The sequence below is a fragment of the Salmo salar genome, chromosome ssa12 (assembly GCF_905237065.1).
Source record: "Salmo salar chromosome ssa12, Ssal_v3.1, whole genome shotgun sequence".
Taxonomy (NCBI): Eukaryota; Metazoa; Chordata; class Actinopteri; order Salmoniformes; family Salmonidae; genus Salmo; species Salmo salar.
In genome coordinates this window covers 101,523,642-101,546,139 of record NC_059453.1, presented here as the reverse complement: position 1 = coordinate 101,546,139, position 22,498 = coordinate 101,523,642, and the positions used below count along the sequence as shown (strand labels likewise).

The 22,498-nt window shown below is 43.3% G+C and overlaps 1 protein-coding gene across 1 annotated transcript in view; it reads left to right on the top strand.

Annotated features, from left to right (window-relative positions):
- The window catches only part of LOC106566274 (synapsin-2), a 223,019-nt gene that overhangs the window by 65,970 nt on the left and 134,551 nt on the right, over positions 1–22,498 (top strand). The window contains exons 4-5 of the mRNA XM_045692010.1: positions 11,288–11,444; positions 13,571–13,660. Of these exons, the coding sequence (XP_045547966.1) occupies positions 11,288–11,444; positions 13,571–13,660 (247 nt within the window). The remainder of the gene's footprint in view (positions 1–11,287; positions 11,445–13,570; positions 13,661–22,498) is intronic.

Below are 22,498 nucleotides of genomic sequence, written 5' to 3'. Positions count from 1 at the left end.
ACCTGCCCTCCAAATACACCTCTGCTGTTTTCAATCAGGATCTCAGCGATCACTGCCTCATTGCCTGCGTCCGTAATGGGTCCGCAGTCAAAAGACCACCCCTCATCACTGTCAAACGCTCCCTAAAACACTTCAGCGAGCAGGCCTTTCTAATCGACCTGGCCCGGGTATCCTGGAAGGATATTGACCTCATCCCGTCATTAGAGGATGCCTGGTTGTTCTTTTAAAGTAATTTTCTCACTATCTTAAATAAGCATGCCCCTTTCCAAAAAATGTAGACCTAAGAACAGATATAGCCCTTGGTTCACTCCAGACCTGACTGCCCTCGACCAGCACAAAAACATCCTGTGGCGTACTGCACTAGCATCGAATAGTCCCTGCAATATGCACATTTTCAGGGAAGTCAGGAACCAATACACGCAGTCAGTTAGGAAAGCATTTTCATCCTGTATCTCTAACTCCAAAAAGTTCTGGGACACTGTAAAGTCCATGGAGAATAAGAGCACCTCCTCCCAGCTGCCCACTGCACTGAGGCTAGGAAACATTGTCACCACCGATAACTCCACGATAATCGAGAATTTCAACAAGCATTTCTCTACTGCTGGCCATGCTTTCCTCCTGGCTACCCCAACCCCGGCCAACAGCCCCGCACACCCCGCAGCTACTTGCCCAAGCCTCCCCAGCTTCACCTTCACCCAAATCCAGATAGCAGATGTTCTGAAAGAGCTGCAAAATCTGGACCCCTACAAATCAGCTGGGCTAGACAATCTGGGCCCTCCCTTCCTAAAATTATCCACCGCCATTGTTGCAACCCCTATTACTAGTCTGTTCAACCTCTCTTTCATATCGTCTGAGATTCCTAAAGATTGGAAAGCTGCCGCGGTCATCCAGCTCTTCAAAGGGGGTGACACTCAAGACCCAAACTGTTACAGACCTATATCCATCCTGCCCTGCCTTTCTAAAGTCTTTGAAAGCCAAGTTAACAAACAGATCACTGAGAATTACAAATCATACCGTACCTTCTCCGCTATGCAATCCGGTTTCCAAGCTGGTCATGGGTGCACCTCAGCCATGCTCAAGGTACTAAACGATATTATAACCGCCATCGATAAAAGACATTACTGTGCAGCCGTCTTCATTGACCTGGCCAAGGCTTTCGACTCTGTCAATCCCCGTATTCTTATTGGCAGACTCAACAGCCTTGGTTTCTCAAATGACTGCCTCGCCTGGTTCACCAACTACTTCTCAGATAGAGCTCAGTGTGTCAAATCGGAGGGCCTGTTGTCCGGACCTCTGTCAGTCTCTATGGGGGTACCACAGGCTTCAATTCTCGGGCTGACTCTTTTCTCTGTATATGTCAATGATGTCGCTCTTGAGGCGGGTGATTCCTTGATCCACCTCTACGCAGACGACACCATTCTGTATACACCTGGCCCTTCTTTGGACACTGTTACCAAACCCCCAAACAAGTTTCAATGCCATACAACACTCCTTCCATGGCCTCCATGGTGTTGTTGACTGTACTTTTGTTTAACTACTTTTCAGGGAATACACAACAATACTGTGTAGATTTACAACGTATCCGAGGTATGTATTGCAGTTCGATCAAGTATTTACACCATTGGCAGACTTTGTATCAAAATTAACCCATTCTTTAGTATGAGTAACTGCTAGTAACGTACTTGCAACTAGCTGCCAGTAACTTACTATACTTTAACTGAACTTTTCTGATTACAAAATAGCTCAAACATTAGTTAACAACTTCTAAACATTCTTTGTGGCAAGCACACTTGGGACTCAGCCCCACCTGGCCTCAACCTTTTGGTTGTCAGCAAACTGACCTTCCTGCCACACCATCAGTTCATTTAGTGTGACAGAGATCAGGTACAGTAAGTTACTGTGAATGTTACAATAAGTACTAGCAGCAAGCTGACAGTAAGTAAATTATTGAAAAAATAAACATGAACTTTCTGGTGACCAACTGCCATTAAGTTACTGGAAAATGCACAGTAACCTATTAACCTGTTAGGGCTAGGGGGCAGTATTGACACGGCTGGATAAAAAACATACCCGATTTAATCTGGTTACCACTCCTACCCAGTAACTAGAATATGCATATACTTATTACATATGGATAGAAAACACCCTACATTTTCTAAAACTGTTTGAATGGTGTCTGTGAGTATAACAGAACTCAAATGGCAGGTCAAAACCTGAGAGATTCCTTTACAGGAAGTGGCCTGTCTGACCATTTCTTGAACTTCTTTTCCATCTCTATCATTTACTAAGGATCTCTGCTCTAACGTGACACTTCCCACGTCGTCCATAGGCGCTCAGAGCCCGGGAAAAAACAGAATGTCGTCATTCCAGCCCCAGGCTGAAACACATTATCGCCTTTCTCAAGTGGCCGATCAAGGGACACTGGGCTTAGGCGCGTGACCCGACCGCCCCCGCCTTTGGGATTTTTTCCTCTGTTTGCCGAAAAGGAGATTCCCTGTCGGAATATTATCGCTTTTCTACGAGAAAAATGTCGTAAAAATTGATTTTAAACAGCGGTTGACATGCTTCGAAGTACGGTAATGGAATATTTAGAATTTTATTGTCACGAATTGCGCCATGCGCGCGACACTTCTTTACTATTTCGGATAGTGTCTGGAACGCACGAACAAAACGCCGCTATTCGGATATAACGATGGATTATTTTGGACCAAAGATACACGTGTTATACATCGGCTTAAAGATTAACTTCTTGTTAATCCAGCCGCTGTGTCAGATTTCAAAAAGGCTTTACGGCGAAAGCATACCATGCGATTATCTTAGGACAGCGCCCTGCTTACAAAAGCATACAAACATTTTCAAGCCAAGTAGAGGAGTCACAAAAGTCAGAAATAGTGAGAACATTAATCACTTACCTTTGATGATCTTCATCTGGTTGCAGTGACAAGAGTCCCTGTTACACAGCTCAAACCCCCAGCTCAAACCCACAGGAAACCTGTAGTAACCCGGATAAATGTGCAACCCGCCCGCTCCCTAACATCAACTTCCAGCCATAATAACATTATTAGCCACACTGGGAGCAGTATGGGGGACCCACAACTCGCTGCAGCACAGATATCACCAATTATCATGCCCCTGTACAATAGCCAAGAAGCCGCCACACCCTTAGTGGAGTGAGAATGCACACCGCTAGGCAACCCTTGCTGTCATATGCCAGGGAGACAGCCTCCACAATCCAATGAGAGAGATGCTGCTTAGAAGCGCCCTACCCCGAGCTGGATTAGCAAAACGGACAAAAAGATGGTCACAAACATGGATATCCTTGGTCCTATCCATAGACGTGCATAAAGCGTGTACCAAATCAAATCAAATTTTATTTGTCACATACACATGGTTAGCAGATGTTAATGCGAGTGTAGCGGTGTAGCGGTACCAGGCGGTGATACAGCCCGACAGGATGCACTCAATTGTGCATCTGTAAAAGTTTGAGTCTTTTTGATGACAAGCCGAATTTCTTCAGCCTCCTGAGGTTGGAGAGGCGCTGCTGCGCCTTCTTCACCATGCTGTCTGTGTGGGTGGACCATTTCAGTTTGTCCGTGATGTGTACGCCGAGGAACTTAAACTTCCCACCTTCTCCACTACTGTCCCGTCAATGTGGATAGGGGGCTGCTCCCTCTGCTGTTTCCTGAAGTCCACGATCATCTCCTTTGTTTTGTTGACATTGAGTGTGAGGTTATGTTCCTGACACCACACTCCGAGGGCCCTCACCTCCTCCCTGTAGGCCATCTCGTCGTTGTTGGTAATCTTGCCTACCACTGTAGGGTCATCTGTAAACTTGATGATTGAGTTGGAGGCGTGCATGGCCACGCAGTCATGGGTGAACAGGGAGTACAGGAGAGGGCTGAGAACGCACCCTTGTGGGGACCCAGTGTTGAGGATCAGCGGGGTGGAGATGTTGCTTCCTACCCTCACCATCTGGGGGCGGCCCGTCAGGAAGTCCAGGACCCAGTTGCACAAGGCGGGGTCGAGACCCAGGGTCTCGAGCTTAATGACGAGTTTGGAGGGTACTATGGTGTTAAATGCTGAGCTGTAGTCGATGAACAGCATTCTTACATAGGTATTCCTCTTGTCCAGATGGCTTAGGGCAGTGTGCAGTGTGATTGCGATTGCGTCGTCTGTGGACCTATTGGGCTGTAAGCAAATTGGAGTGGGTCTAGGGTGTCAGGTAGGGTGGAGGTGATATGGTCCTTGACTAGTCTCTCAAAGCACTTCATGATGAAGTGAGTGCTACAGGGCGGTAGTCATTAGCTCAGTTACCTTCACTTGGGAACAGAAACAAAGGTGGCACTCTTGAAGCATGTGGGAACAGAAGACTGGGATAAGGACTGATTGAATATGTCCGTAAACACACCAGACAGCTGGTCTGCGCATGCTCTGAGGACACGGCTAAGGATGCCAAATCTTTTCTGTCTCCTGAGGGCAAATAGGTTTTGTTGTGCCCGCTTCTCGACTGTCTTGGTGTGCTTGGACCATGTTAGTTTGTTGGTGATGTGGACACCAAGGAACATGAAGCTCTCAACCTGCTCCACTGCAGCCCTGGCGTTGAGAATGGGGGCGTGCTTGGTTCTCTTTTACCTGTAGTCCACAATCATCTCCTTTGTCTTGATCACATTGAGGGACAGGTTGCTGTCATGGCACCACATGGCCAGATCTCTGACCTCCTCCCTATAGGCTGTCTCGTTGTTGTCGGTAATCAGTCCTACAACTGTTGTGTCATCGGCAAACTTAATGATGGTGTTGGAGTCGTGCCTGGCCGTGCAGTCATGAGTGAACAGGGAGTACAGGAGGGGACTGAGCATGCACCCCTGAGGGGCACCTGTGTTGAGGATCAGCGTGGCGGGTGTGTTGTTACCTACCCTCACCACCTGGGGGCGGCCCGTCAGGAAGTCCAGGATCCAGTTGCAGAGGGAGGTGTTTAGTCCCAGGGTCCTTAGCTTATTGATGAGGTTTGAGGGCACTATGGTGTTGAATCCTGAGCTGTAGTCAATGAATAACATTCTCACATAGGTGTTGTCATGACGTTGGCCTGAGGGGGGAGGTTTATGACCTCCATAAATACGTTTCCCCTTTTTCCTCTCTCTACTCTACCGATGTGACTATTGAAAATCCCTTTGTTAACATTGAGAGAGAGTCTGGTGACATCAAACAATGGGAAACGGAACCATATTTCGGTAATCCAACCAGTTGAAAATATGCGTTGGGACTTAATGAATATGATGTCAGTTCAGTTGACGTCTGACACATGATTACTGATGATAGGACGACATAAACTGTATCTTGGAAAATCTACACATTCTAGTTATCAGATTCACATGGAATTGTTCTGCAATTTAAATGTTTAAATATAAAACTATTTGTGAAAAAATTAAATGTAATTTTTAGCTTCTTAATGAGAGAACAGTTTGTCAGAAGAACACCACTTTGCTCACTCAGAGGCCCCGCCCAAGTGAACAGAGATGGGTTGTAAACTATGAAACGCCCTTCTATCACCACTATATAAACCCGTTTACGAAAATGTAACTTTCTGTTCCAAGGACGTGAGGACTTACCATCCCCACGTTGAAAGGACAAAGACAACCTACAGAACTAAGCCAACCTCAGCAAGAACCTAACGAAATTGGCATCGAATTTCAGTGTGAAGGTGACGCCGGAAGGATGAATTTCGACTATACCAGCCAGAATATAGCATGAGCTTAACCTGTCACCAACTTCCCGGCCTTCTTGTTCGCTCTCTGTTCACTGCAAAAGCCTGAAACAAGGTTCTAAAGACTGTTGACATCTAGTGGAAGCCTTAGGAAGTGCAAAATGAACCCTAAGTCACTGTGTGTTAGATAGGCAATGACTTGAAAAGACTACAAGCATCAGATTTCCCACTTCCTGGTTGGATTTTTCTCAGGTTATTGCCTGCCATTTGAGTTCTGTTATACTCACAGACACCATTCAAACAGTTTTAGAAAATGTAGGGTGTTTTCTATCCATATGTAATAAGTATATGCATATTCTAGTTACTGGGTAGGAGTGGTAACCAGATTAAATCGGGTATGTTTTTTATCCAGCCGTGTCAATACTGCCCCCTAGCCCTAACAGGTTAACCTGTCACCAACTTCCCGGCCTTCTTGTTCGCTCTCTGTTCACTGCAAAAGCCTGAAACAAGGTTCTAAAGACTGTTGACATCTAGTGGAAGCCTTAGGAAGTGCAAAATGAACCCTAAGTCACTGTGTGTTAGATAGGCAATGACTTGAAAAGACTACAAGCATCAGATTTCCCACTTCCTGGTTGGATTTTTCTCAGGTTATTGCCTGCCGTATGAGTTCTGTTATACTCACAGACATCATTCAAACAGTTTTAGAAACTTCCGAGTGTTTTCCATCCAAATCTACTAATAATATGCAAATATTTGACTCTGGGCCCGAGTATTAGGCAGTTGACTCTGGGCACGCTTTTCATCCGAAATCGAAAATACTGCCCCCTATACCTTAAAAAGTTAACAAAGAGCTGCAGTTAGTTTCTGAATGGGTGGCAAGGAATAAGTTACTCTTTAAATATTTCAAAAACTAAAAGCATTGTATTTGTGACAAATCATTCACTAAACATCAACTAAATCTTGTAATGAATAATGTGGAAATTGAGCAAGTTGAGGAGACTAAACTGCTTTGTCAAAACATATTGATACAACAGTAGCTAGGATGGGGAGAAGTCTGTCTATAATAAAGCGCTGCTCTGCATTTTTAAAAGCACTATCAACAAGGCAGGTCCAACAGGCCCTAGTTTTGTCGCAACTGGACTACTTTTCAGTCGTGTGGTCAGGTGCCACAAAGAGGGACATAGGAAAATTGCAATTGGCTCAGAACAGGGCAGCACCGCTGGCCCTTGGAAGTACACAGACAGCTAACATTAATAATATGAATGTCATTCTCTCCTGGCTCAAAGCGGAGGAGAGATTGACTTCATCACTACTTGTATTTATGAGAGGCATTGACATGTTAAATGCACCGAGCTGTCTGTCTAAACTACTGGCACACAGCTCGGACACCCATGCATACCCCACAAGACATGCCACCAGAGGTCTCTTCACAGTCCCCAAGTCCAGAACAGACTATGGGAGGAGCACAGTACTACATTGAGCCATGACTACATGGAACTCTATTCCACATCAAGTAACTCATTCCATCAGTAAAATTATATTTTAAAACAGATACAAATACACCTTATGGAACAGTGGGGACTGTGAAGCAACACAGACATAGACACATGCATATAAACACACGATAACATACGCACTATATAAAAACATGGATTTTTGGTATAGATATGTGGTAGTAGAGTAGAGGCCTGAGGGCACACACTTAATATATTGTGAAATCAGTTATGAATGTATTGTAATGTTTTTAAAATGTATAACTGTCTTAATTTTGCTGGGCCCCAGGAAGAGTAGCTGCTGCCCGCAGCTAATGTGGATCCATAGTAAATACAAATACAGTACCCAGGCTGTATGGTTCTAACACGCAGTACGGTACCCAGGCTGTATGGTTCTAACCCGCAGTACGGTACCCAGGCTGTATGGTTTCTAGCCCGCAGTACAGTACCCAGGCTGTATGGTTTCTAACCCGCAGTACGGTACCCAGGCTGTATGGTTCTAACCCGCAGTACAGTACCCAGGCTGTATGGTTCTAACCCGCAGTACGGTACCCAGGCTGTATGGTTCTAACCCGCAGTACAGTACCCAGGCTGTATGGTTCTAACCCTCAGTACGGTACCCAGGCTGTATGGTTTCTAACCCGCAGTACAGTACCCAGGCTGTATGGTTCTAACCCGCAGTACAGTACCCAGGCTGTATGGTTCTAACCCGCAGTACAGTACCCATGCTGTATGGTTTCTAACCCGCAGTACGGTACCCAGGCTGTATGGTTCTAACCCGCAGTACGGTACCCAGGCTGTATGGTTCTAACCCGCAGTACGGTACCCAGGCTGCATGGTTCTAACCCGCAGTACAGTACCCAGGCTGTATGGTTCTAACCCTCAGTACGGTACCCAGGCTGTATGGTTTCTAACCCGCAGTACAGTACCCAGGCTGTATGGTTCTAACCCGCAGTACAGTACCCAGGCTGTATGGTTCTAACCCGCAGTACAGTACCCATGCTGTATGGTTCTAACCCGCAGTACAGTACCCATGCTGTATGGTTTCTAACCCGCAGTACGGTACCCAGGCTGTATGGTTCTAACCCGCAGTACGGTACCCAGGCTGTATGGTTCTAACCCGCAGTACGGTACCCAGGCTGTATGGTTCTAACCCGCAGTACAGTACCCAGGCTGTATGGTTCTAACCCTCAGTACGGTACCCAGGCTGTATGGTTTCTAACCCGCAGTACAGTACCCAGGCTGTATGGTTCTAACCCGCAGTACAGTACCCAGGCTGTATGGTTCTAACCCGCAGTACAGTACCCATGCTGTATGGTTCTAACCCGCAGTACAGTACCCAGGCTGTATGGTTTCTAACCCGCAGTACAGTACCCAGGCTGTATGGTTTCTAACCCGCAGTACAGTACCCAGGCTGTATGGTTTCTAACCCGCAGTACAGTACCCAGGCTGTATGGTTCTAACCCGCAGTACAGTACCCAGGCTGTATGGTTCTAACCCGCAGTACAGTACCCAGGCTGTATGGTTCTAACCCGCAGTACAGTACCCAGGCTGTATGGTTCTAACCCGCAGTACAGTACCCATGCTGTATGGTTCTAACCCGCAGTACAGTACCCAGGCTGTATGGTTTCTAACCCGCAGTACACTACCCAGGCTGTATGGTTTCTAACCCGCAGTACAGTACCCAGGCTGTATGGTTTCTATCCCTCATTGCAAACCAGGAGGCCGGTGGCAGTTTAATTGGGGAGGACGGGCGTGTAGTAAGGAGCAGAATGAGTGGAAATGTCTCTATAACAAAGACATAGTTTCCAGTGACGCTGACAGATTGAAACTGGTATCAACAAAATGTTTCACTCTATCCCATAAAACATTACATTGCTAACTAGGCACCATTAAGCTAATAAAATGTTACATTTTATTATAAAGTGTAATTAATAAGTTAGACACTCACCGGACAACTTTGGTGGGTACTGTAGCTAGCTAGATAGCTTGGTTTCCATTTTCCAACAGATGTTTCTAATCTTCTTGATTTATCATCAATTGTTACTGGTCTTGGAACTCAAGTTTTCACCAGAAATGGATACTGGTAAACTGTTTGCTACTAGCGGCCATACAGTGCCATCGAAAGTTTTCAGACCGCTTGACTTTTTCCACATTTTGCTAGGATACAGCCTTATTCCAAAATGTATTAAAACATTTGTTCCCTTCCTTAATCTACACACAATACCCCTTAATTACTAAGCAAAAACAGTTTTTTAGAAATGTTAGCAAATGTATAACAAATCCAACTAAAATATCACATTTACATATGTATTCTTTACTCAGTACCTTGTAGAAGCACCTTTGGCACAATTACAGCCTCAAGTCTTCTTGGGGATGATGCTAAAAGCTTGGCACACCTGTATTTGGGAAGTTTCTCCCATTCTTCTCTGCAGATCCACTCAAGCTCTGTCAGCTTGGATGGGGAGTGTGGCTGCACAGCTATTTTCAAGTATCTCCAGAGATGTTGCATCGGATTCAAGTCCGGTCTCTGACTGGGCCACTCAAGGACATTCAGAGACCTGTCCCGAAGCCACTCCTGTTGGAAGGTAAACCTTAGCCCCAGTCTGAGGTCCTGAGCACTCTGGAGCAGGTTTTCATAAAGGATCTCTCTGTACTTTGCTCTGTTCATCTTTCCTTCGATCCTGACTAGTCTCCCAGTCCCTGCCGCTGAAAAACACCCCCACAGCATGATGCTGCCACCACCATGCTTCACTGTAGGGATGGTGTCAGGTTTTCTTCCAGACGTGACGCTTGGCGTTCACGCCATAGAGTTCAACCTTGGTTTCATCAGACCAGAGAATCTTGTTTCTCATGGTCTGAGAGTCTTTAGGTGCCGTTTGGCAAACTCCAAGCCGGTTGTCATGTGCCTTTTACTGAGGAGTGGCTTCCGTCTGGCCACTCTGCCAGACTGACCATTGTGTTCTTGGTCACCTCCCTGACCAAGGCCATTCTCCCCTGATCGTTCAGTTTGGCCGGGCGACCAGCTCTAGGAAGAGTCTTGGTGGTTGCAAACTTCTTCCACTTAAGAATGATGGAGGCCATTGTAATCTTGGTGACCTTCAATGGTGCAGAAATGTTTTGGTGCACTTCCCCAGATCTGTCTCTCGACGCCATCCTGTCTCGGAGTTCTACGGACAATTCCTTTCAACCTCATGGCTTTGTATTTCATCTGACATGCACTGTCAACTGTGGGACCTTAAATAGACAGATGTGTGCATTTCCAAATCATGTCCAATCCATTTAATTTACCACAGGTGGACTCCAATCAAGTCGTAGAAACCTCTCAAGGATGATCAATGGAAACAGGATGCACCTGAGCTCAATTTCGAGTCTCATAGCAAAGGGTGTGAATACTTATGTAAATAAGGTATTTATGTTTTTTTCTTTTTAATAAATGTGCACAAATTTAAAAAAATGTTTTTGCTTTGTCATTATGGGGTATTATGTGTAGATTGCTGAGGAAATAGTTTTATCTAATCTATTTTAGAATAAGGCTGTAACGTAACAAAATGTGTAAAAAGTCAAGGGGTCTAAATACTTTCGAAAGGCACTGTAGATGTTCCTGCCTCAGGTTTGCCACGGATTCAAATAGAATCTTGAGAGAATTATCTGTCAGAAAAAAAACTATTGTGAACTGTTTGCCACTATTGGCAATAAATATTTTTGTTGCCAAAGCTTTGCCGCCGATTCACCACTAGTGGCAAACATTTAGAAACTTCTAGCAACATTTTGTGGCACACTATTTACTTGCAGGAAGTTTGCAGGAACACATTTATTTTTCTAAGGGCACCCAGGCCGTATGCTTTCCAGGACATTACCTCAGCAGAGTTTTAATGTCTCAGTTTGATCACTTCAGACCCTATTTCTGAATGTGATCAAATCACATCTGTTCTACGCTCCCCTGTCATTCAAGCCTTACTTTGTTCTCTAACCCTCTCAGGTCCTTCAAGCCTGACTTTATTCTCTAACCCTCTCAGGTCCTTCAAGCCTGACTTTGTTCTCTAACCCTCTCAGGTCCTTCAAGCCTGACTTTGTCCTCTAACCCTCTCAGGTCCATTAAACCTGACTTTGTCCTGATGAGGCAGCATGCCTATAGCATGGCCCACAATGAGGACTTCAGGAACATGATCATCGGCCTGCAGTACGCAGGAGTCCCCAGCATCAACTCACTGGAGTCCATCTACAGCCTCTGTGACAAGCCCTGGGCGGTGAGACACACACACACAGGCACACACACACGTACACACACACACAGGCATGCACACACATTCAAAGGGGGTGGTAAGGCTTTACAGTGGGGAAATAGGCTGCACTATTAAACACAGGGCCTGACATTTTTATAACTGGCTTTTAAATTGACCTTATAACTCAGCACAACATTGATTTAATGTTGGATGCTAATGGACCAGATCACTGTAGCAGCACCACCAGCACAATAACCTGTGTTACATTAGTACTTCCCATCATTGTGCCCCAGCCAGCTAACAGATAATCATTTAGAGAATGATTTGCCTCATACAGTGAGGGAAAAAAGTATTTGATCCCCTGCTGATTTTGTACGTTTGCCCACTGAAAAAGAAATGATCAGTCTATAATTTTAATGGTAGGTTTATTTGAACAGTGAGAGACAGAATAACAGCAAAAAAATCAAGAAAAACGCATGTCAAAAATGTTATAAATTGATTTGCATTTTAATGAGGGAAATAAGTATTTGACCCCCTCTCAATCAGAAAGATTTCTGGCTCCCAGGTGTCTTTTATACAGGTAACGAGCTGAGATTAGGAGCACACTCTTAAAGGGAGTGCTCATAATCTCAGCTTGTTACCTGTATAAAAGCCACCTGTCCACAGAAGCAATCAATCAATCAGATTCCAAATTCTCCACCATGGCCAAGACCAAAGAGCTCTCCAAGGATATCAGGGACAGGATTGTAGACCTACACAAGGCTGGAATGGGCTACAAGACCATCGCCAAGCAGCTTGGTGAGAAGGTGACAACAGTTGGTGCGATTATCCGCAAATGGAAGAAACACAAAAGAAACTGTCAATCTCCCTCGGCCTGAGGCTCCATGCAAGATCTCACCTAGTGGAGTTGCAATGATCATGAGAACGGTGAGAAATCAGCCCAGAACTACACGGGAGGATCTTGTCAATGATCTCAAGGCAGCTGGGACCATAGTCGCCAAGAAAACAATTGTGACGCACTACGCCATGAAGGACTGAAATCCTGCAGCGCCTGCAAGGTCCCCCTGCTCAAGAAAGCACATACACATGCCCGTCTGAAGTTTGCCAATTAACATCTGAATGATTCAGAGGACAACTGGGGGAAAGTGTTGTGGTCAGATGAGACCAAAATGGAGCTCTTTGGCATCAACTCAACTCGCCGTGTTTGGAGGAGGAGGAATGCTGCCTATTACCCCAAGAACACCATCCCCACCATCAAACATGGAGGTGGAAACATTATGCTTTCGGGGTGTTTTTCTGCTAAGGGGACAGGACAACTTGACCGCATCAAAGGGACGATGGACGGGGCCATGTACCGTCAAATCTTGGGTGAGAACCTCCTTCCCTCAGCCAGGGCATTGAAAATGAGAATGACCCAAAACACATGGCCAAGGCAACAAAGGGGTGGCTCAAGAAGAAGCACATTAAGGTCCTGGAGTGGCCTAGCCAGTCTCCAGACCTTAATCCCATAGAAAATCTGTGGAGGGAGCTGAAGGTTCGAGTTGCCAAATGTCAGCCTCGAAACCGTAATGACTTGGAGAAGATCTGCAAAGAGGAGTGGGACAAATCCCTCCTGAGATGTGTGCAAACCTGGTGGCCAACTACAAGAAACGTCTGACCTCTGTGATTGCCAACAAGGGTTTTGCCACCAAGTACTAAGTCATGTTTTGCAGAGGGGTCAAATACTTATTTCCCTCATTAAAATGCAAATCAATTTCTAACATTTTTGACATGCGTTTTTCTATATTTTTGTTGTTGTTATTCTGTCTCTCACTTTTCAAATAAACCTACCATTAAAAGTATAGACTGATCATTTCTTTGTCAGTGGGCAAACGTACAAAATCAGCAGGGGATCAAATACTTTTTTCCATCACTGTATGTTCCTCCAGTTACAGCTTTATCTGAACATTTACCAGGTGTCTGGAACAGAGTCCTGTAAATAATTTGGCTCATCAGTTCCTCAACAACTTTTTCTTAACACTTACCCGGTGTCTGGAGGAAAGGTCTGTAGGATTTTAGTTCAGCTGCCATGTCTTCTTCAGTCCTAGTCCCAGGCCTAATCACTAGTCCCAGGCCACCTCTACTAACTGTCTCCTGTACCCCTCCACTAGTTTGCCCAGCTGATCGCCACCTGTAAGAAACTAGGCCCTGACAAGTTCCCTCTGATCGACCAGACCTTCTACCCAAACCACAAGGACATGGTAAGAATGACTTAACTACCTATCTAGCTAAATACCTATCTGTACACAAACCATAAGAGCTATCTATCTGCTTAGGTTACCGCTAGCGGAACATCTCGACAATATACAGTGAAAATGCAGAGCGCGTAATTCAAATTAAATTATTAGAAATATTTAACTTTCATAAAATCACAAGGGTAGTATATCGAAATAAAGCTTAACTTCTTGTTAATCCAGCCGCCGTGTCAGATTTCAAAAAGGTATTACGACGAAAGCAAACCATGCGATTATCTGAGGACAGCGCCCCATCATACAAATGCATGACAAACATATTTCAACCAGGGAGGTGCGACACGAAAGTCAGAAATAGCGATATAAAAAATGCCTTACCTTTGATGATCTTCTTCTGTTGGCACTCCAAAAGGTCTCAGTTACATCACAAATGGTCCTTTTGTTCGATAATGTCCTTCTTTATATCCATAAAAACTCAGTTTAGTTGGCGCGCTTCAGTCAATAATCCACTCAGTTTCCCTCTGTCAAAATGCATACGAAATGAATCGTTAATAATAAACTTTTCCAAACAAGTCAAACAACGTTTATAATCAAACCTTAGATATCCTAATACGCAAATAAATGATCAAATTTAAGGCAGAGAATTCTTATTGTCTTTAGCGGAGTTAAACAAGAAAGAACACACTTTCCTCCACGCGCTTGGAAACACTAAGGCCATTGAAAATAGTGGTAAGCTGAATTTTTTTGGGGGGGTGGTTTGTCCTCAGGGTTTCACCTGCCATATCAGTTCTGTTATACTCACATACATACTTTTAACAGTTTTAGAAACGTTAGAGTGTTTCTATCAAAATCTACCAATTATATGCATATCCTAGCTTCTGGGCCTGAGTAGCAGGCAGTTTACTTTGGGCACGCTTTTCATCTGGACTTGAAAATACTGCCCCCTAGCCCAAAGAGGTTAACCTCTCTGGGCTAGGCGGGACGAATTCGTCCCACCTACGTAACAGCCACTTTAAGCCTGTGGCGCGATTTTCAAAACCTTAAAAATCCTATTACTTCAATTTCTCAAACATATGACTATTTTACAGCTATTTAAAGACAAGACTCTCGATAATCTAACCACACTGTCCGATTTCAAAAAGGCTTTACAACGAAAGCAAAACATTAGATTATGTCAGCAGAGTACCAAGCCAGAAATAATCAGACACCCATTTTTCAAGCCAGCATATAATGTCACCAAAACCCAGAAGACAGCTAAATGCAGCACTCACCTTTGATGATCTTCATCAGATGACAACCCTAGGACATTATGTTATACAATACATGCATGTTTTGTTCAATCAAGTTCATATGTATATCAAAAACCAGCTTTTTACATTAGCATGTGACGTTCAGAACTAGCATACCCCCCGTAAACTTCCGGGGAATTCGCGAACATTTTACTAAATTACTCACGATAAACGTTCACAAAAAGCATAACAATTATTTTAAGAATTATAGATACAGACCTCCTCTATGCACTCGATATGTCTGATTTTAAAATAGCTTTTTGGTGAAAGCACATTTTGCAATATTCTAAGTACATAGCCCAGGCATCACGGGCTAGCTATTTAGACACCCGGCAAGTTTAGCACTCACCATAATCATATTTACTATTATAAAAGTTTGATTACCTTTTGTTGTCTTCGTCAGAATGCACTCCCAGGACTGCTACTTCAATAACAAATGTTGGTTTGGTCCAAAATAATCCATCGTTATATCCGAATAGCGGCGTTTTGTTTGTGCGTTCCAGACACTATCCGAAATGGTAAAGAAGGGTCGCGCGCATGGCGCAATTCGTGACAAAAAAATTCTAAATATTCCATTACCGTACTTCGAAGCATGTCAACCGCTGTTTAAAATCAATTTTTACGCCATTTTTCTCGTAGAAAAGCGATAATTTTCCGACAGGGAATCTCCTTTTCGGCAAACAGAGGAAAAAATCCCAAAGGCGGGGGCGGTCGGGTCACGCGCCTAAGCCCAGTGTCCCTTGATCGGCCACTTGAGAAAGGCAATAATGTGTTTCAGCCTGGGGCTGGGATGACGACATTCTGTTTTTTCCCGGGCTCTGAGCGCCTATGGACGACGTAGGAAGTGTCACGTTAGAGCAGAGATCCTTAGTAAAACATAGAGATGGAAAAGAAGTTCAAGAAATGGTCAGACAGGCCACTTCCTGTAAAGGAATCTCTCAGGTTTTGACCTGCCATTTGAGTTCTGTTATACTCACAGACACCATTCAAACAGTTTTAGAAAATGTAGGGTGTTTTCTATCCATATGTAATAAGTATATGCATATTCTAGTTACTGGGTAGGAGTGGTAACCAGATTAAATCGGGTATGTTTTTTATCCAGCCGTGTCAATACTGCCCCCTAGCCCTAACAGGTTAACTACCTGTCTACCTAATTACCTATCAACCTACCTGTACCCAAACCATAAGAACTACCTACAGTTGAAGTCGTAAGTTTACGTACACTTAGGTTGGAGTCATTGGGGCTAGGGGGCAGTATTGAGAATTTTGAAAAAAATATGTGCCCATATTTAACTGCCTCCTACACCAACTTAGAAGCTAGAATATGCATATTATTGTTCAGGTTTGGATAGAAAACACTCTGAATTTTCTAAAACTGTTTGAATGGTGTCTGTAAGTATAACAGAACTCATATGGCAGTCAAAACCCTGAGACAAATTCTGACAGGAAGTGGATACATGTGTTGAATTACCTTTAAGCCTATGCCATTGAAACACACAGGGGCTTATTCATCGTTGAGCACTTCCTATGGCTTCCACTAGATGTCACCAGTCTTTACAAAGTGTTTTGAGTCTTATACTGTGAGATCTGACCGAACAAGAGCCTTGGAACGGTGGTGGCCGATTAGACTCTGGCGCGCGAGTTCATGTTGGGTACTCTCGTTCCAATACGTTTTAAAAGATAATGCAATCGTCCGCCTTGAATATTATTCATGTTCTGGTTAAAAAAGGCACTAATGATTTATGCTATACAACGTTTGACATGTTTGAACGAACGTAAATATTTTTTTTCCCCTCGTTCATGAAGAGAAGTCCGGCGGGCATAGATCATGTGCTAACAACACAGAGCTTTTTGGACATAAATTATGAGCTTTTTCGAACAAAACTACATTTGTTATGGACCTGGGATTCCTGGAAGTGACATCTGATGAAGAGAATCAAAGGTAATGGATTATTTACATAGTATTTTCGATTTTAGATCTCTCCAACATGGCGGTTAGTCTGTATCGCAAAGCGTATTTTTCTGGGCGCAGGGCTCAGATTATTGCAAAGTGTGATTTCCCAGTAAGGTTATTTTTAAATCTGGCAATCCGGTTGCGTTCAAGAGATGTAAATCTATAATTCTTTGAATGACAATATAATATTTTACCAATGTTTTCGAATAGTAATTATTTAATTTGTTGTGCTGATTGACTGGCGGTTATGGGAGGGAAACGATTTCCTCAACATCAATGCCATAGTAAAACGCTGTTTTTGGATATAAATATGAACTTGATAGAACAAAAAATGCATGTATTGTCTAACATAATGTCCTAGGAGTGTCATCTGATGGAGATTGTCAAAGGTTAGTGCATAATTTTAGCTGGTTTTCTGCTTTTGGTGACGCCTGTCTTTGAATTGACAAAACATTACACACAGCTATTGTCAATGTACTCTCCTAACATAATCTAACTTTATGCTTTCGCCGTAAAGCCTTTTTGAAATCGGACAACGTGGTTAGATTAAGGAGATGTTTATCTTTCAAAGGGTGTAAGATAGTTGTATGTTTGAGAAATTTGAATTATGACATTTAATTGTTTTCAAATTTGGCGCTCTTGATATTTCACCTGTTGTTGATAGAGTGTACCAGGGGTGGGACGCTTGCGTCCCACATAGCCCATAGAGGTTAAAACTCATTTTTCAACCACTCCACACATTTTTTGCTAACAAACTATACTTTTGGCATGTCGGTTAGGACATCTACTTTGTGCATGACACAAGCCATTTTTCCAACAATTATTTACAGACAGATTATTTCACTTATAATTCACTGTATCACAATTCCAGTGGGTCAGAAGTTTACATACATTAAGTTGACTGTGCCTTTAAACAGCTTGGAAAATTCCAGAAAATGATGTCATGGCTTTAGAAGCTTCTGATAGGCTAATTGCCATCATTTGAGTCAATTGGAGGTGTAACTGTGGATGTATTTCAAGCCCTACCTTTAAACTCAGTACCTCTTTGCTTGACATCATGGGAAAATCAAAAGATATCAGCCAAGACCTCAGAATCTTTTTTGTAGACCTCCACAAGCCTAGTTCATCCTTGGGAGCAATTTCCAAACGCCTGAAGGTACCACATTCATCTGTACAAACAATAGTCCGCAAGTATAAACAACATGGGACCACGCAGCCGTCATACCGCTCAGGAAAGAGATGCATTATGTTTCCTAGAGATGAACATACTTAGGTGCGAAAAGTGCAAATCAATCCCAGAACAACAGCAAAGGTCCTTGTGGAGATGCTGGAGGAAACAGGTACAAAAGTATCTATATCCACAGTAAAACGAGTCCTATATCGACAAAACCTGAAAGGCCGCTCAGCAAGGAAGAAGCCACTGCTCCAAAACTGCCATAAAAAAAGCCAGACTGTGGTTTGCAACTGCACATGTGGACAAAGATCATACTTTTTGGAGAGATGCCCTCTGGTCTGATGAAACAAAAATAGAACTGTTTGGCCATAATGACCATCGTTATGTTTGGAGGAAAAAGGGGTGAGGCTTGCAAGCCGAAGAACACCATCCCAACCGTGAAGCACGGGGGTCACAGCATCATGTTGTGGGGGTGCTTTGCTGCAGGAGGGACTGGTACACTTCACAAAAGAGATGGCATCATGAGGGAGCAAAATGATGTGGATTTAAGACATCAGTCAGGAAGTTAAGGCTTGGTCACAAATGGGTCTTCCAAATTAACAATGACCCCAAGCATACTTCCAAAGTTGTGGCAAAATGGCTTAAGGACAACAAAGTCAAGGTATTGGAGTGGCCATCACAAAGCCCTGACCTCAATCCTATAGAACATTGGTGGGCAAAACTGAAAAAGCATGTGCGAGCAAGGAGGCCTACAAACCTGACTCAGTTACACCAGCTCTGTCATGAGGAATGGGCGAAAATTCACCCAACTTATTGTGGGAAGGTTGTGGAAGGCTACCCGAAACGTTTGACCCAAGTTAAACAATTTAAAGACAATGCTACCAAATACTAATTGAGTGTATGTAAACTTCTGACCCACTGGGAATGTGATGAAAGAAATCAAAGCTGAAATAAATCTTTCTCTCTACTATTATTCTGGTGACTTTTCACATTTTTAAAATAAAGTGGTGATCCTAACTGTCCTAAAACAGGGAATTCTTACTAGGATTAAATGTCAGGAATTGTGAAAAACTGAGTTTAAATGTATTTGGCTAAGGTTTATGTAAACTTCCGACTTCAACTGTATCTACTTAACTGCCTATCTTCCTAAATACCTATCTACCTATCTGTACCCAAACCATAAGATCTACCTACCTACTTAACTACCTGTCTGCCTAACTACCTACAGTGGTTCCTCCTATAAAAGTTCTGTTATACTCAGACACCATTCAAACAGTTTTAGAAACTTCAGAGTGTTTTCTATCCAAATCTACCAATAATATGCATTTTCTAGTTCCTGGGCCAGAGTAGTAACCAGTTTAATTTGGGTACGTTTTTCATCCGGCCGTGAAAATACTGCCCCCTACACCTCAACAGGTTTTAAGGACCAGCCATGCTGCTCTGTTCTGAGCCAATTGTCATTTTCCAAGGTCCCTCTTTGTGGCACCTGACCAGGTGACTGAACAGTAGTCCAGGTGTGACAAAACTAGGGCCTGTAGAACCTGCCTTGTTGAATGTGTTGTTAAAAAGGCAGAGCAACTCTTTATTATGGACAGACTTCTCCCCATCTTAGCTACTGTTGTATCAACGTGTTTTTACCATGAAAGTTCACTATCCAGAGTTACTCCAAGCAGTTTAGTCACCTCAACTTGCTCAATTTACACATTATTTATTACAAGGTTTAGTTGAGGTTTACGGTTTAGTGAATGAATTGTTCCAAATACAATGCGTTTAATTTTTGAAATATTCAGGACTAACTAACTTTATTCAAAGCCAGTGGCAGACATGTTACAGACATTGTTTTTTCCATTTATGCTTTGAGGTTTTTCTTTAGCACGTATAGCTTGTTAGCAAGTAGGGTGCACTGATTGGTGTCACCTCATTAGTCAGTATGTGTTACACCTATGCTGATTGCTGTCTCGTTAGTTGGAAGATGTTTCACCTGTGCTGAACCAGGTGCTTTTTAAGAGTGGATGTCTCAGTGCTTAAGTTGTCTTGATAGGGTGGCCACCCTTTGCCTTGGTGACAGCTTTGCACACTCTTGGCATTTTCTCAACCAGCTTCATGAGGAATGCTTTTCAAGCAGTCTTGAAGGAGTTCCCACATATGCTGAGCACACGGCTACTTTTCCTTCACTCTGCGGTCCAACTCATCCCAAACCATTTCAATTGGGTTGAGGTCGTGTGATTGTGGAGGCCAGGTCATCTGATGCAGCACTCCATCACTCTCCTTCTTGGTCAAATAGCCCTTACACAGCCTGGAGGTGTGTTGGGTCATTGTTCTGTTGAAAAACAAATGATAGTCCCACAAAGCGCAAACCAGATGGGATGGCGTATCGCTGCAGAATGCTGTGGTAGCCATGATGGTTAATTGTGCCTTGAATTCTAAATACATAACAGACAGTGTCACCAGCAAAGCACCCCCACGCTGTCACACCTCCTCCACACGTACGGAGATCATCCATTCACCTACTCCCGAGTGGCGCAGTGTTCTAAGGCACTGCGTCTCAGTGCTAGAGGCGTCACTACAGACCCTGGTTTGATTCCTGGTTGTATCACAACCGGCTGTGATTGGGAGTCCCATACGGCGGCAGACAATTGACCCAGTGTTATTCGAGGTTGGCCAGGGTAGGCCGTCATTGGAAATAAGAATTTGTTCTTAACTGACTTGTCTAGTTAAATAAAAAATGTAAAATAAAATACTTTAGTTGGCACGTCGTATTTTGATTTCTAGACGAGAATCCTTTATCTGATTTCCCTGATTTCGATTCCTGTCTTTAAGTGTGGTGTGGGTTTTTCTTTTGTTTGCCTCTTCATAGGCAAATTTAGTGGGCGCTCATGGTGGGTGTCTTTTAGGTTCCAACTGTTGTTGCCAGTCAACTTTCAGTGGACATCCCCCATGAGTGTCTTTCAGAACTCATCCTAAAACCCATCTTGTTTCATTTTGGTTGTTGGTCAGTGATTCTTTGTTAGTTCCCCCTTCTGTTTGAGCGACATTATTAGTTTTTTTTGCTTGGGAACGTAACAGTCATCAGCAAAGATTTAACCTCTTGGGGCTAGGTGGGACGCTAGCGTGCCACCCGTGGTGCACTCCATCAACAGCAGGTGCATTTCAAGAGCGGCAAATTTGAATCCAAATAAATGTCAAAATTCAAATTTTTCAAAAATACAACTATTTTACACCATTTGAAAGATAAACATCTCCTTAATCTAACCACGTTTTACGATTTCAAAAAGGTTTTACGGCGAAAGCATAAATTTAGAGTATGTTAGGACAGTACATTTACAAGAGTTGTGTGTAATGTTTTGTCAAGTCAAAGACAGGGTCACCAAAACCATAAAACCAGCTAAAATGATGCACTAACCTTTTACAATCTCCATCAGATGACACTCCTAGGACATTATGTTAGACAATGCATGCATTTTTAGTTCTATCAAGTTCATATTTATATCCAAAAACAGCGTTTTACTATGGCATTGATGTTGAGGAAATCGTTTCCCTCCAATAACCGGCAGTCAAGTCAGCGTCACAAATTAAATAATTAAAATTAGAAAACATTGGTAAAATATTATATTGTCATTTAAAGAATTATAGATTTACATCTCTTGAACTCAATCAACTTGCCAGATTTAAAAATAACCTTACTGGGAAATCACACTTTGCAATAATCTGAGCACTGCGCCCAGAAAAATACGCGTTGCGATACAGACTAGACGTCATGTTGGGGAGATCTAAAATCGAAAATACTATGTAAATAATCCATTACCTTTGATTCTCTTCATCAGATGTCACTTCCAGGTATCACAGGTCCATAACGAATGTAGTTTTGTTCAAAAAAGCTCATCATTTATGTCCAAAAATCTCCGTCTCGTTAGCACATGATGTAAGCCAGCCGGACTTCTCGTCATGAACGAGGGGAAAAAATATTTCCGTTCAATTACGTCAAACATGTCAAACGTTGTATAGCATAAATCATTAGGGCCTTTTTTAACCAGAACATGAATAATATTCAAGGTGGACGAATGCATACTCTTTTATAACGTATTGGAACGAGGGTACCCAACATGAACTCGCGCGCCAGGTGTCTAATGGGACATCATCGTTCCATGGCTCTTGTTCGGTCAGATCTCCCTCCAGAAGACTCAAAACACTTTGTAAAGGCTGGTGACATCTAGTGGAAGCAATAGGAAGTGCCAAAATATTCCTAAGCCCCTGTGTTTTTCAATGGGATAGGTTTAAAGTCAATACAACACATCAGGTATCCACTTCCTGTCAGAAAATGTCTCAGGGTTTTGCCTGCCAAATGAGTTCTGTTATACTCACAGACACCATTCAAACAGTTTTAGAAACTTTAGAGTGTTTTCTATCCATATATAATGAGTATATGCATA